The following is a 16885-nucleotide window of genomic DNA, read 5'->3' on the forward strand; positions in this document are numbered from 1 at the left end:
TCAAAAAATTACAGAAATTCACAATGAAAATTATTAATCAAAATAAGTTGATCAAAAAGTGCTGCTCTAAGAGCTATATTAATTCAATTGTTAATTTAAAGAGTTTTATCATTAATATTGATTCATTTGGTAAAATACTTTATTTTTTTCACTAATCTGAAAATCTTAAAAATATTTTAGAAGTAATTCTTCTGGGATGAGACGCCTATTTTACATATGGTTACAAAGTTTGGTACAGAATCAGAGAAAGCATAAAGGAAGCATCATGACTGCTGTGAATTACAATTGTATGATACATCCCCTAGCAGCTTTCCAAGATAGAATTTGTGAGAATTTGTAGTCTCCCTGCCTTAGAAACAATATTTAACCTGTATCTTGCCTGCATGAAACTGGGTTTAAATTTCATCTGAAATAGTTCGCAAGTCCTACCAGGCAAATACCTTTGAAGATGGCAGATTATTCAGTAATTTTATAAGATTAAATAAATAAAAATAAAATATGTCAAAGCAGACAAAAAAATCACTCCTGGGCTTACAACAAGAGAGAGAGAGATACTGAATAAGGAATTTTCATAAATGAGTTAAGTTGAGAATAAGGACACAATTTTCATCTGAACAAAAATCGGTAAGCCCAACCCTCCTCTGTCATATTCTCCTTTGAAATCAGCAGCCATTCCAATGCTGAAGGTCTTTCAATATGCTTTGTAATCAGTATCTATAGTATGTCTGGAGAAAAGGAAGAAACAAAAGAAATCAAATATAATGTTTTCTGCAAAAGTCAGCCCTCTAAGGGCTTAAGCTAATAACTCATACAGTGCACAGTGCCAGCTACACATTAGATACACATTATCTCTCTTAAACAATCAAGTATACTCTGTAGTACTCTTGCTATATGGAATTCAGGAAGAAACAGATTTTTCTCTCTTACTTTCAAGTCAGTACTTCTCTTCCCTGCTTGTTAACAGACCAGATTTTATGTCTACCACGTTATATGCGTTTAATTTCATGACATCTCCTATGGCATGAAACACCTTCACTGCAGCGCAGTTTGTAACCAGCGTAGCAATGTACCATTAAATGAGGGACCTCAACTGAAAGATACCTCTCTCTTCCTAAGTGACTAAAACATATGAAGCCACGATAAAAAAGAAGAGTCACAGTGCATTATGTATTTTGATAATAATTTCCCTGACAATACCAGTTAGCAGTCCTATGACAGGCTCACTATGAACAAATTACAGAATTACAGCCTTTAATTTTTATTCTTTTTTAACCGTCACACTTCCACAAGGTGTAACTGAGTTTAGCTGCCTGCTGTACTTTGAATATTTTTTTTTCTTGATGGCATTACAATTAGAATAAGTAAAAAAGTAAAAAAAAAAATAAAAATCAAACAACAACAACAACAAAAACCCAGAGTTTTTATGAGGGTATTCATTTAGTAAGTAAAAAGCAGTATTGTTAAAGATGGCCAAGAACAGGTAGCTCAAAGATGGACAATGAAATCTGGATTGTACTAATTCTTACTAGAATGTTTGTAGTTAGTATTGTAAGTATCTTTAAGACAGCAATTTACAAAACTCAGTCACTGCTAACAGTATCCTACTGATGGAGAGAAATAACCATATATTGTAAATTGTAGACACACGTAGGGTTAATTCACAAGCAGAAAAGAAGTATCAGAGATGGAATTGGGGCTCAGAATTTCAGTGACTCAGTATAGATTAATATTTCTCAGCCACTGACAGTGTTCAGGCAACAGCACTGAGGATGTAAGCAGGACAGAGAACTCCAGATTCTCCTGTCAATCTCTTTTGTTTTATCTGTTCTAACAGTGAGAAATGGTGGTGGACATTCTGAATGATGACCTGTTGGTCAGAAGGCACGCACTGAGATCTACTAGTTTTAGAACCTCTTAAGAACCTATCTGAGCCTATATTCTCTAGGTCCTCAAACAACAGAGTAAAACAGACAGTAAACAATCTCAATTGGTCAATAATGACATGCTATATGTCCTAGAGTTTCAGAACACAAGTTAAAAGAAATGATTTTGCAAGACTCTGCTCTTTACAAGTTTTTTTCTTCTCTGTAAGGAAATCTAGTATCTGTGTCAAACATTCCTTTAAAGAGAAAGGAGAGCTCAGTGGGCTGGGTCAATCATACAGCAAATTCAAAAAAAGTAAGAATTACTACATTTTCATAGTGTATAAAACTCATATAACACTGCAAAGACAGAACGACAGAGAGGGTCAGAAGAAGGAGTGTAACAGTTCTTAGAGAATAGCTCCATTAGGGACTTTCCAGAAGCACAAAACCCAATGAGTACTAAACTCTGAGAGAATATATATGGATAATGTTTGATTATGTATGTTTTCTTATTGTTTCTTTTCTAAATAGAAAAGCACAGTAGTACTAATGCTAATTGTATCATATTTTATCTTCCTCATTGTTTTCCAATCTATTTAGAAAGTCTATCTGTACCAGAACTCCACAAGCTTGTTGAAGCATCTGAACTGCATGGGAGAATAAGCACACGGAGATCCTTAGCAGCAAAAGTGCAGCAAAACTGCCGATACAACTTTAGATCAGAAGCTTAGTGATACTTGAGAATACAGTGGTCAATCAGTGAAGTATGCCCACATTTGTACTACTTGTCTACTTGCATTATCATAGCAACTTCAGAAAAACAGTCCTTTCATGCATAGCTTTTGAGTGTATATGCTTTTACCTGCCCCAATAACTCTCTCAATACGAATTCTTGAAGGATCTATCTCCTTTGCAAATTCATGGACAGCAAGGGATGGGTCTTCATACGTGTCTGGATCAATATATGTTTTGATTCCTGGGAAACGTACTGCAAAACAGAGAGAATGCTAAGAGTCAACAATTCTTTGATACTCACATACTATAACAATATGTGTTTTACTTCTTTTTAAAAAATTAATCTATATATATCATTTTAAAATTGTCAGAACCTAACAAAGGATGACTCCAAAACCAGCTACTGATTTCACAGAAACTGTAGAATATACAAGAGTTATTCTCATTTGCTGCAAGTCTGGAAGTACTAGGTCTTCAAAGACTGAGCACAGACTGACATATTTCTTTTTATTCTTATTTATCCTTCGAGTGCTTTTTAGTTTCTGTTTTTTTTTTTTTTTTTTTTTTTTTTTTTTTTTTTTCCCCCAAGTGATTCTTGTAAGACATTACAGTTTACCTTTTGAGGTAGAGGACAAATTTCTGCCAATCTGACACAATCAAAACTATTCAAAATTACTGCCTGAAAGTGTCACTAATGTTCTGCAGGACTCCGTTGTAATTCCCTAATATATTCTAGGTGAGTGAAAGCATGGAATTGTTTTCAGGATTGTTGCAGTGCATTGTTCTATCAGTCTTCATTTTAGCTTGCAATGGTATTGGAGTAAAACCCAGAGAAAAATACAGGTATTAGGTTCTCTAAATGCTCTGAATGCCATATATCATTGCTTGCTGCTTACTATCATGTTTGCTGGTTACACAGGTGCCACAGGAACAAAAAGTCAAAGGCCTTTAGAAAACTCTATTTTTGGATTTCAACTGATAAGACAATGTGAACTTCTGGTGCAGTTTTGTCTTTGCTGCAGCTGAACACAAGCACCTCCTGAGGAAAAAAGTTAAATAATAGCCCTACATAAGTTTTGAGGAAAATACTACTCTAGGTAAGACAAAGTGGTTTTTTCTTTCTTTCTTTTTTTTTTTTTCCCCCAATTGTAAGTATTCCCTTTCCAATTGCCATTTAATATTTTTGTCTGAAGAAACTCTTTGTTGTCTTTGCACTTAACTCATATCCTGAAGAAATTTTTCAAGTACAGTTGGTAAACTGGGAAACTACAACCTTAGAAAATGCAGAGAGCTGCTCACTTGGAAGGGTGTCTACAGAGACACCAAGTGAAGGCTCAAAGATATGAGGAAAAGCAGATCCTCAGGACTGACAGTGATTACTGCCAAGCAGTTTAAATTCCTGTTTGTTACTCCTTGGACAATTTAGACTGTCATTTACTTGGAAAACACAGCTTGCTAATTTACTTCTGTCTTTTACTGGTGGACTGATAAACATTCCTTTTGCCAACCAGGTCCAGTCTTTGAGATTTTTTCCTCTCAGAATGGGTCCTGGAGGACTGTGCTGCTTTGTTCTATGCTGATCAGTTTGCACAACCAACGAGCCAGGTGCAAGATGAGAACAAAAATACCCAGATCCATTAACAAAGCTTTAATAATTTCTGTCTGCTTCCTAGGAGATGGCTGCAGCAACAGTAGGTTAGTGCCAGATTGCTTTGGCAGGTTCCAGCAAGCCATCATTTTCTGGCATGTCTAATACCCCTAGTGCTTCTGAGTGTAGCATGTCCAAGAACTTATGTTGTTTCTTTTGGACTATCTGGATGGGAATTTTTTTTTTGGCTCCTGCTATGTGGTGATTAAGTTCTGGAAAACTTTCAATTCATTAACAGACATTGATGTAGATGGTGCATCAAGTTCACAGGGTATTGCAGCTGGGTCCAGAGAACCTCTTCAAAAAGAATTAAATACTATGTAATCTTTTTCCTCTTATCACTTAGTGGATGAGTCCAAAGTACTTCATTATCTGATGCAGCTAAATGCAGTAGATGACACCTAGTTCAGGGCATACAAATGTGGATGGGCTTCATCAAATCACCTGCAGTACCCATTTGAACCAACGCTGACGAGAGGACACATGCTATATTCAAATGTGAAGCACACCAGACATCATGGGATTTCACGTTATCAGCTGGATCACGGACCCTTTCCTAACTCCCTTCAAAGGGCATGGTTCCTGAAATCTTCCTCTAAGTCATAAAGGTTTCCCAAGGGAGATAGGATGGATAAACACAAGATGGCTCTCCTCTGTGCGCAGCAGAGGAAACAAAACATGGATAAAAAGCTGGTAGTAGGAACAGTCAATTTTAACCAGTGTAAGTTTTACAGTAAAATTTCTTTTAAAAAGCTTCAATCTGTTTAGGAGAGGTCATCCTTATACTGATCCAGGTAGAAACTCTGCAGCTGCCTAAATTGTTTCAGGTTAAGACGCTGGATACCAAATCAATAAACAGCCCAGTAAGGCAAGAATTGCTACTAGCATGAAAACGGTACTTCTGGTGGAGGCACTAATTGCCCCGTTGTAAAGGAAGGAATATTGTTGGCTACAGTTTTAGCTACTGGAGTAACTCACAGTAGCTCCTCTTTATCCTTTATCCTATGGAACGCATGATCTGGGAAATGCTCCTTTAAGTCTGATGCTTTGATAACTGCAAAGGAATAAGAGGCCTCATAAGATGAAGCTTTGTGTCAGTGTGAAATAGGGTCATCATTTGTCCTGGCATGAAAGACACCGAGTGAGGCTTTTCTCAAATTCAGGTGTGGCCTCCAGAGGCATATATGAAACTCTGCAGCAGAAAGGTTTTTGTTTGCTGCTCTTCCTGATCAGATTTGAAAACAAATGACAAACAAATCTAAGAAATATCTTTCATACTATAATGTGCCCCTTCTCAATATGGAAGGAGCCTCAATACAGTTTTGTCACACAAAAAATGATTTTATTTCTTGTGATGTAGCTTTTGTCTTGATCATGATAGTTCTAGAGATGTTGTCAAAAGGAATAAAAAATTAATCAAACTACAAAGACCTTCCTACAAGCTAACAATAAATAAAACCTTTTTTTTTTTTTTAATCAACTCCAACATAAAACAATCAGACTACTAATTTAAACTAAGTAGCTACACTTAGCTAAATAAATTAACACTCTGCCCATGAGAGTTTTTCTTTCACAGTAGTGATCAGTAAGCAAGAGAGAGAAGGGAGTCTTATTTGTTGTGTGGCTGGAAGTGTAGATCCCAAAAGACACTAATAGAGAACTGAATACAAATAAGGAACATGGTCACTAGGAGTGGAATTTTGAGGCAGATAATCAACATGGCCCAGTCCAGTGATGAATTCACAAAAATTCACCTGGAAAATTGACAAATATGATTAATAGAACACAAAAGAATCCTTTTGTGAATTCGGTGTCAATTGTTCTAGAGAGCATACAAGAACAGTCCTGATGGTGCAGATAATAAGGAACTATGCAAATGGCCAGATTAAAATATCACGGGCAAAAGATGAAGAGAAAACCATGAATCCTTTTCATTTAAAATATAATACATTTTTTATGTAACACAGTGTTAAACTACTTACAATTTCCATTTTGCAAATGAGCCCTTCTTTTCTCTTCAGATTTCATTTTGGCCTTTATGTACCACTGGCATCTTTTAAGAAAAGCAAGTGAGGTTTTTATTAAAATGAATATAATGCATAAAATAAATGTACGTTAAGTTTTCTCTGCAGTTTTATGAAAGCCAAAGTCTTTACATTCTGCATCCACAGACATTTGGTATTGACACTAAGGAGAGAAACAAACCTGAAGAACTACAAGCAGATTAGTGAAGATAAATCACAGGTGGATGATTAGTAGTGAACACAACTACCAAAGTTTGATGCAATACTTTATTCCCATGCTTGAAAGAATGTTGATACTTATATTATTTTTCTGCACCCTTGTTTGCATACATTGATTCACACAGACCAAATCTTATCCTAATAACTCTTATTCCCAGTGGGTCAAAAAGCTTATAATTTCTTCATAAGATAAGTTCTTTGAGTTTAACTGGGTTCATAAGAAAATAATTTTTTTGTATCCATTACGACCGGTATTTTTACTTCTGTTAGCTCTGTTCAGCCTGTCAGGCACAGACTAGCTTTCCTGTGTTCATATTAAACTTATAACACAAACTACAATTATCGATTGTATTTCTAGTGAAATAGTAATCATGGAGTTATGAGAAATAAGTGAACACATTCACCACATATCAATGGTTCATTCAAACTACTGACTGAAGACTGAAAAAGGTCACTCACAAATGCATTCATTGCTGTGGAGATGAACCCTTGAAGAGCAGAAACTTCTGAAGCTAACATACCTGGCAATAAGTTGTACGTACACTAATGTATGGAAACACTAACCACAGTATTTTCAGCTTCTGTGGAAATCTCTGCATTGTTGTCACCAGTTGCTGTGACCAGTAGTTTCCAATTACCAAGAACAATACTGAACACAAAGTGTTACACTTGGAATACACTTGGTCTGACCAGAGGAACATTCAGAGAAACAGCCCTCTAAACCCTTAAAATTCTCCCTAGTATTCAAAGCCCCAGAATTTGACTACAAATGCCAGTGAGAACCAGCAGTGGACTCTTCCAGTTCCAGCTCCTACTACTGTTAGCTAGAAAAATCACTTGAAAGGAATAATTTGTGTAATGATAAATCACAGTAAGCTTTACTACTCTGTTTTCCAGAATTTAGCCAAGACCCCAGTCTCACTGCCTACATTGTACCTTCAAGTCACTATTGCTTTCATTTTTCTACCTGCAATGGAGAGCCATGTCTCTTGCTTGCTCTTGGTGGATAACCGCTCAGTGGAGTGCAGAGGCAGGTAGATGCTCATTTAACCCAGCCTCTTCACTATGAATCAGCATCAGCAGTATTGTGACTCAGTAGCTCATCAAATTGCTAATTCTAAACAGCAAAGAGCACATCTGTAGTATACCAATCCCATTCTTCATGCTGAAATCTGTCTCCAGTACTACAGCAAATAGTATTTATTCAAAATTTTCTTGCTCTGTCTTCTATGCAGTACATTCTTATCATTTAATTAAGAAGTACTTAAAAATGAATTCACATCTTACATAATTGAAATGGTTCAATTGAGTGAAATGTTAGAAAGCTAAGAGAATCTCTGATATCTTTAACATTAGCAAACAGGAAGAATAAACCTAGAAAGAAACTCATTTCTTTTTTTTTTTTCATTCCTGAGTTTACTGAGTGTTTTATCAGGGAAAAGTTTGGCTTGGGCTTTTAGGAATTGCACTCAAGGATTCCAGAGAATCATTTTCTCTGAAAGTCTGTTTTTGAGTAACTCTTCTGTCTGAAAGAGACTAATGTTTGTCAATGTTTCTAGTAATTGTACGAATATTTTATAAGCTTCTAAGATTGAGATTACAGTGTGTTCCAGTTAGACTTAACCAGATTTATTATTATTCACATAATGCCTGCGCTGGTACATCATTTTCTTTCCTAATCAGAGGTAATGGTATACAAACAACAGAAAAATATTTACAAATCTGAATGCACAGCACTGTCTGTTAATATCAACCCAATCTGTAACAACCATTAGCACCTTCATAGAAGTAACTTTAACATCTTTCCTGCAAAGGACAGACTCTAAACAGGCCCAAGAATTGTGCAAAACCCCTTCCAAACCCCAGATTTATCTGTCCCAAAGCTGAATAAGGGGGAAACTCCATGGAGAACCCTCCTTACATGGAGGCTCTTCCACCAGTTTTATGCATATGAAGAAAGGAGAGGCAAAAAGAGTGCGAATGGCCCAAAGCCTACACAGTTCCTCCTACAGAACTTACTGCAAGAGATAAGAGCCCGACTCCCTCTGCTTAGCCCCATACCTCTACAGAATATTAGGAATTTTTAAGGCTTTTCTGACCCAAAGCAGAACTGCAGTGCCACTAATGTCTTACAGAGCAAGTGTGGACATACTGTCTCTATCCTTTTAAATTCTGCTTTATTTCCTGGTAGAAAGAAACAAAATCCTAAAGTCACACACACAAAAAAACAGATGCTCTGTGTCACGTGTGATCTTGAGCTCCAGCAAGGTCTGTGATTCTGATCACTACCATCATTTTTAGCAAGTCTGTTAAGAATTTGTGCATTACCTTGAACTTTCAGTGTGCAGTTGAGCACAGCATCAAGCCAGTCAAATCAAAACAGTTTCTAAACCATTAGCACAATGTCTTTATTTGATTCTGACCAACATACCAATTGAGGAAAGGTAGACAATTAGCACTGTGCTAAAAGGAATAAAATGGACTTGCAAGAATAAAAATCACCAACATTATAAAAAATAATCAGTGAATTCACTTGCTACAGCGCTGTTGCAATGTAGATTTACAAGAGTATCTGCAATAAAATGTTAATCAACCAAACAGGAAGCTAAATCATCCCAGTATTCTAGAGTAAGGTTTTCCTCCGTTTAATTTCATTTCATAATTCTTATGTTCTCTCTTAATAAATGCACAAGTGTACATATCATACACAGCTATGTAAGATATTTTTGCCTACAAACTTAATACAGCAAAAAAAAAAAACAACAAAAATTGTCCACACAGTGTCTTTACCAAACTATACTGCCAGCCCCAAGACATCAGAAATCCTAAAGTTACATTCTCCAAAGCTTTGCAATTCACAGTTAAGAGATTTTATAATAAATATTGTGTTTTGTGTTCTTTTCTTTGTCTTCTAATGTCAGAGATCCGATGTTAGTTGCATTGTATTTCAAATTTTGTTCTCCTCCTGCCCATATCAGCAGGAAAGAAGGTCAGAAACTTATTTAATAAAAAACTCTGAAAATGTGACTAAATTGCTTAGCTATTCTTTACAAATTCTTAGGCTTGGATAACACAGACCCTGAGCAAATGAGAACACTATAGATTTAATTACCTCCCAGTGATCAGGAAGAACAAAGTGAGGATGACCAGGAGAGTGAATCCACCAACAGCAGCAGTGGCAATCACGAGAATCTGTCCCTGCTCTGCAGCCATATCAGAAGCTGAAAGAGAGGTACAAAGAAAGAGGTTGAAGTTCCAGCACCTGGGATTCATGCAAAATGGGTGACAACATTTAACTAGCCACAAGTTGCAATTACTCTGTAGTAGTTCTCTTGGTGCTTAGACCAGACATGATGTGAGAATGTATCATCTGTGAAGTGAAAAACCTTCAGCTGTGTACCAGCTATGAAGAAGTGTGGAATACTTCTAAAGGTTTCTAAAATGAGGAGCCAGCACCATCAGACACTTGCAATTTACTAAGATGTGAGAATGACTGGATTTTGGACAAAAAACTAGAACAAATGTATTGCTGTTTTAGCTTAACCTTGCTTGTTATTAAAAAATATCTGTGCATCTAACTATCCAAAATAAAGTCAGCAGCAGTATTACACATGTAGGAATTCAGTAGAATCCTAAGCAGAAAAAGCACATGTAACATGTAGCCTGACACACTCTTCTATGTTTCTAGTATTTAGATTTATTGTTACAGATTTATACTTCTATCTTTAATATGCTTTGAGGATTGGCATCACTGCAACAGAAAAAAATGATTCTTTTATGCTTCATGTTTTTCTCTGTTATTTTTTGTAGGTCATTTAGCAGGTAAAAAAGATCATTTGAAATCGTCTGTAGAGGCTTGAGCTATTATGTTTTCTTTATAATATTAAATATTTATTTTGATGAAGTACCTGCTCATAGTCAGGATGATCCTCATTGTGCAAGTACTACTCAATACGAGAACCATATCTCTTGCTTTGTGACTTTTTTATTCTTAAGTAAACACAGTTACACTTCCATTTTTTCATCATATGACATTTACCTAATTTTTACTTCCTTTTTTCTATAAGAAACACAATATTGTTCTAGAAAAAGAATACACATTTCACAGGATCACAGAATCACAGTTACCTCTGAGAACAACAGTAAGTGTAGAAAAGAAAATAAATTTTAGATTTATTAAGAAAGCAACTTTGACTTTGTAAACTTCCCAACAAAATCTTCTTTCAGTTTTCTTTGGGCATCAGATGATTACAGCTTCTAGCTGCTGCAAAAAGAAAGCTCAGCAGGCTGTTTCGCACTTTCCAGTTGATGAAGCCCAATACAATGCACACATCACTACCTAAAGCCTCATAAAAAGCTGTATTTAAGAAAAAACATTTGTCTTCTAAATATTTGAGAGAGGTTTAGAAGTTAGCAGTGTAAACTGGCTTTGTAATAAAAGTGAAACAAATAACGGTAGTAGTAACTTATGTCCAATTTTCAGCAAAACCAACTTGTTAAATTTCTGACATTAGATTTCTGCTCATATAATTTAATGGAGATATGCAGAGGCAGTAAACTATAAGGCATTCAGTATCTGTGGTCATAAACTCTCCTTAGACAAGTTAAATGCACGCATCTTCCAATAAATTATGTATCAAAAGCCTTTATCAAATACTCACTAAATAGCTAATCTCCAAAACAGAATCTAGTGGTACCGCAGGAATGGCTCTGCATTATCTTATGCTCCACAGTGTCAGGTTTAGTTGAAAAAATTCAGCATATAGTATGGTGCCACAGAAATAAAAATGCAAATATAATAGGCTGTCAACTCAAACACTGAATATGATTTCAGACTAGCAAGGGTTACGTTAAATGTTGTAAAGATGGACAGGGTCATTTTGAAGTTGTAACGGGTAAGGGAGGTTTTCAATGACTGTATCTTGCCCAGTTTCCATTTCTGTAATGGAAGTGAGAGAACAAACTACAAGCTATTTATTTATTTACTTACTTATTTATAGGAAAAGGAGTGCAAAAATAGTGACTTTAGCAAGGGATGCTTTCAGATAAATTAGCTGAGATTTTCTTCAACAGCATTCCATTAAAATAAAAAAAAAAAACCTCAGGGCCTTGCTTCAAGATAATTCAAGTTCTGTGTGGAAATGTAGGAACTGATCCTATTGTCTAAAAAGGCCCTGCGCTATATACTAAAATGAAAAATGCTGTTGTTCTGAATTGCTCCCGCTGGATGAAGCTGCTTGGAGTTTTACTTAAAGCTGACTACAAGCTATCAGTTTAATAATATACACATTTCCTATCAGGAACCACAGTCAAGTTCATGAATGAGGAGAAGTTCCCCACCAACTTAGTTCTTTTTGTGTCTAACTGATATACCTTTAAGTTGAGACTGTATACTCTTAAAAATGTTTGTTCTGTTTCTAGCATATGTATTTCACTGTATTGGTAGAGATGCCACAGTCCACTTGATTATAGAGGGCCTTTCAAGCCTGAAACTTCTTGATGACCTTAATTTACTTGTCAGATAAAAATGTGAAATGACAGACAAATATAATTGGAAAATGTGGATTTGTTAAAAACTGTCAGAGAAACAGGTAGAGCAAAATGATAGTAATACTTATTTTTGCTTGAAGTGATCCTTTCAGAAATCAATGAAGGCGCAGTGCAGTGAACAACACATAGATAACTGCAAAGGCACATGCGTGTGCATACAGCATCCTTGCACACAGGTTCCACAAAACGCTCTCCAGGCAAGGAGAATGTCTTAATATTGGAAACTCAATAATGACAATTTTTGAACAATTTTTTGCTGTCCAAAATGAAATTCTGCATGTCCCTTGATCTTTCTGTTCTTTCTCATTTTTCAGTGTCTTTCCTAATTAAGGAAATGTTCAAGTTGTAAATAATAAAAGCTTTAGCAGGTATTGTTCTTGTTGTGCCTATTTTTTGTCATTTCCTGCTTTTTTATGTCATTTTTCCTCTCCATCATCTGTGCATATTTATATATGTCCCCATATTTCTCCTCAAGAGTATTCTTGTTTATGTAAGACAGAAAAACTAAGTTAAAAAAACAACGATGAATGCAAATTCAAGCAAGTTTCTGCAACTTATTTTATCTTTTGGTGTGTACATGTTATAGTGCTGCATTTAATCATGGGATCACACAGTCATTTCCCCAGAATATTATTCATTAGATATCAGGGCCAAAGTTTGTGTAACTAAAATCAGTTTTCTGTTTTCTTTACAATTTGTAGTGCATTATCTTAATCAGCACCCGCCGACTGTGCACAGGGATTGATAGTTCCGTGATCACATGGATGAACATGGCTGTATGGTCTGTGGGGACACACTCCACTTGACAGTTGTCATGAACAGGCAAGGAGTTGAGAAAGCTCTCAAGGAACAGGAATGTGTAAACCACCAGCAGATCCAATAGGAAAATGACTGCCAACTGACTGCCTCTTTCCTTATTCTCCTGTTCCTGTTCACACTTATGACATTACACCTGTCTGCAGTGACATTCCTGCGGCAGTGTAAATTGGGAGGTTGGTTCTGTACACCTTCAGCTGTTCGCAGCAGCACTGGAAAGAAAAAGTTAGTGTTTGCTATGGTTCCCTTGCTGGTGTTCCACGATGCAAAAGGATTTGTTTCCCAGGCTTCTGCTCCAGAGATGTCTCATGAGGGAGCTTAGAACCTGTCTGAGTAGCTGTTATGTATGGCATTTTGTTTCATTCCTTCTGCCCATCTGCTCAACATGTTCATTTTGACAAAAGCATATTTTAAAAAATGAGTGGCATGAGGCAAAGATAAGGATGGATTTATGAGTTACCCAGCAGATGACTAGATAGTACAGTGTAAGGTTTGGGTGTCAGAACTTTTCAGCATAGTGTAGGTACCACTGACACACAGTGGTGCACTGACTGTAAAACTACCATACATGTCATACATACTTCTATCCCAAATTGTATTATCCATGCAAACTGTTTACTCACATTACTCTTCATGATTTACTCAGAAGTACGTTATTTGCTTAAAATGACACTTAAGAGTTCCTAATTGCATTATTCCAGATTCCTTGCTCAATAATGTGTACAGTTTCCTTGCTAAATAAGAAAATTCATTTTGAGATCAGTTCTGATCCTGCCAGTTATTCTTTATATTCAAGCTCTGTCTCAGTTACAACTTCTCACTGGGTTCTTCACCCAAATGCGTAGAGGAGGACCTGCACTTCCCCTTCTCTCTGGAATGAAGAGGAATATCTGATGCCTCTTCACTTCCTCACTTGGAAGACTGTGAGAAATGGCGCATAAATTTTATTCACAGCACAAGACAATAAAAGAAAAAGAGAATCTTCCAGTTCTATTTTCCACTTTTCTTTGAGCAAATGTCTCCAAAATCTTTTAGAAGGTTGTGTATTCGGTATAAAAGGTCTGGAAGCCTTAATGATAGCTCTCCTCTGTCTCTCAGCTACATGCTTTAGTTATTTCAGTTTGACATCTATCAGGCAGCAGACCTTCCAGCAATGTGAAAGATAAAGTAGTGACAGAAAGACAGCTAGACAGATAATAGTGAGTAGCTGTGAGATAGATAAGTATGGATGGTGAGAACTGGAGCTCTAACAGACAGTACGGACTGTCAGATGGATTTACAAGGCACTGTAAGCAATAGAGCTAAAGAACAATAGGAAAGAAAAATAAAGGGTCTAATAAGGGTTACCTTCACCTTTCCAGAAGCGCTGCAGTTCCTGTGAGCTGATGGTCTCCAGTCTCAGAAGGTATGTGGGAAAAGAGGGTATGCCTGCTCAGAGGAGCAGGCAATGGAACGGCAAGCTTAAAAGGGCTTTTAAAAGTGAAATGAAATACTATTACTAGTATAAGTTTGCATTAATTCTTTGCATAAATTGACTTGAAAAGCTTCTTTTCAAAGTGTTGCCAATAACATTAACTTCCTGACCAGTAGGTGAATGGAAAGCCTGTGATAAAAAATTAAGATCTCAGCAAGGAATTGCTCTTGTTTAGGAAAGTAAGACAAAAAGTAAAGACTCTGGAACTTCTGGGAACCAGACAGGGTAAGCTCATATTAGAAGACCAAATGGCTGAAAATATGAAACACAGTAAGGAAACATTTCAAGATTAAAATGAGACACCCTGAGGTATCCAGTACTGACTAATACTGAATGAAGAGCAGGACTAAGCAGACATGGGGATGGATACAGCAAGGCAGTTTTTAAATAGGAGGTAAGTGCAGTCTGTTTGTTTGTTGGTTTCATTCAGGAATTGGAATTACTATTGTGAAAACAGTGTTCTGACAAAAAAAACAAAAAAACAACAAACAAACAAAAACCCCTCAACTTTGCACTGGCAACTTAATGTGTTTCTAAAAATCCTAGAGACAGATTCTCTAACATGGCATGAATCAAGGCAAGCGCTTGAAACAATACTGGAGAGACTCCTGTCAGAATCAATGATTCAAGACTCTCCTCTGGAGTTCTGGAAAAATGGATCTCAAAGTCTCACTCACATCTGACTACAAATCCAAAATAGCCTGATTTGAGGCTGAAAAATTACAGATGAATGTTGTGGATGTGGGAACAGAAGGAAGAACATGAGGATTAACAGATCTGGTAGTACAAGAAAATCACCATCTGCGCCTATATTAAAGAAATTAAAGTTACTTTTTCCACAAGAACAGAGTTTTTCAGACCAATTAATGTCTTACAGTCCTCATATCGAGTTACTCTATTATAATTTCTGTTTCTTGTTTTGTTTTGAAAATTATTAATCTGATGTAGTTGAGCCATCTAGGAGTCTACATTGAGTTTTTAAAAATCACAACGTGGTTACTTTTGCCACACTCTATTCAGTTGAAGCAGTAGCCTGCACTGCACCTATGAAGTCTGCCCCTTAAGCCCCTTCTACGATGAACAAAGTTTTCTGTCAGATACAAATTTCTTTCCTGATGATGAGAAGTCTGGTATGGAAACCACCCTTGGATTCAGAACAAACCCTGCAAAAGACAGTCACAGCATGGAAACACTGCACTGCCTACCAGCAGAAAATTGTTCAATCTTTTACAGATTCCTGTAGGCACCAGGGCCTCTGAGTTGATACTATAAGAAACATTCCTTCAGAAAAAGAAGAAAAAAAGGAAAGCTTTGAACTGTTGCATCTATAAACCAATCAACCAAACAAGAAAAATCCACCCCGCTGAAACAAGGTGACTGCTAAAAATGGCAATGAGGAACATGGTCAAAAGGTGTAGTTAATATGCTCTGCAAAGGTGTTACATGGAAATTTCCCAGCTGCAGCCTCTTAGTTGTAACAGTGGAAGAAATCTCTCACAGTGTCCATCCCTACTTCCTTGAAAAGACAATTTTTCTGACTTTTCTAGATAATTACATTTCCCTTCAGGAAGTACAAATGTTACTCTTTTAGCTGTCTCTGAATCAGGGAGAGTTCTTTCTCCATTATCATGCTCTCCAAGTAATGATAGCCGCAGTTTGTTGGTCAGGAGGTTGGAGGGCTTCCTAAAAAACTGACCACCACTGTATGACTGCTTTTTCATGGCTCCCATACAGTTGATCTTTCTGTTTCATGCACCACATTTAATAATTTTACCAAAACTCCTTGGTGTTCCTAGTAATGAAGTATCTTATTTTATCCTACAGAATTGAAGCAGCATAGACAGTGTTTCAACCAATAAACTGGAGGAGGCATGATGGCACCGTTCTGCCCAAGGCGTTGACAGACAAATGTCTCAACTGAATACTCAACATTTGTTGCATTACTTTAAAGAAAAATCTGCATTATGGATTGCTTGCTGTACTACTATTTATTAACAAGATATGTCAATTTTCAAACAAGATAAATGGAATACCTTTGGTTGTTCTGGAATTGGTCCCTAAATTCTTCTAGATGCTAACATTCAACATGTAAAACCTCAAAACCTGAAGTATTTATTGTAATTTTTATGAGACTGTTGGTGCATAAAATTTATTTTGAAAACAAATACTTTTTAAAGACTCTATTCTTCCCAGTCTTTTAATGAATATGTTAACTTCCTATGAAATCAGTATAGCTCACATTAACTTAAAATCTGGCTAATTGAAAACCCACAAAAAGTAATTGTAAGTGTGGAATTTTCACAAAGTAGCTTGTTTCCAATAGGTACGGTTTGAGGGAGCTGTAACAGTCTGTCCTGGTCTAATATTATTTAGAGTTTTTCAGAATAATAAAGAACAATATATATTAAAAAGCTAGACAAACTTCAGCTGAAATGCACATTCTCAGAGAAGTAAATGATAAGAGATTATTACATAGCTTGATTTGGATTGCTTTGTAAGATTGGTGCATGCCAGCAAATTTGACTTATCATTTATTTGCACTCAACTGACCATT

General features: G+C 36.3%; 1 protein-coding gene across 4 annotated transcripts in view; it reads right to left on the minus strand.

Moving 5' to 3' along the window:
• The window catches only part of EPHA6 (EPH receptor A6), a 495246-nt gene that overhangs the window by 118474 nt on the left and 359887 nt on the right, over window positions 1-16885 (minus strand). For all 4 annotated transcript variants that reach the window (XM_042867712.1, XM_042867711.1, XM_042867715.1 and 1 more), the window contains 3 exons: window positions 9604-9712; window positions 6231-6301; window positions 2728-2853 (listed from right to left, as the gene is read on the minus strand). In XM_042867712.1, the coding sequence (XP_042723646.1) occupies window positions 2728-2853; window positions 6231-6301; window positions 9604-9712 (306 nt within the window). The remainder of the gene's footprint in view (window positions 1-2727; window positions 2854-6230; window positions 6302-9603; window positions 9713-16885) is intronic.

The sequence above is a fragment of the Lagopus leucura genome, unplaced genomic scaffold (assembly GCF_019238085.1).
Source record: "Lagopus leucura isolate 7727_CA_CO unplaced genomic scaffold, USGS_WTPT01 Super-Scaffold_100001, whole genome shotgun sequence".
NCBI classification, from domain to species: Eukaryota; Metazoa; Chordata; class Aves; order Galliformes; family Phasianidae; genus Lagopus; species Lagopus leucura.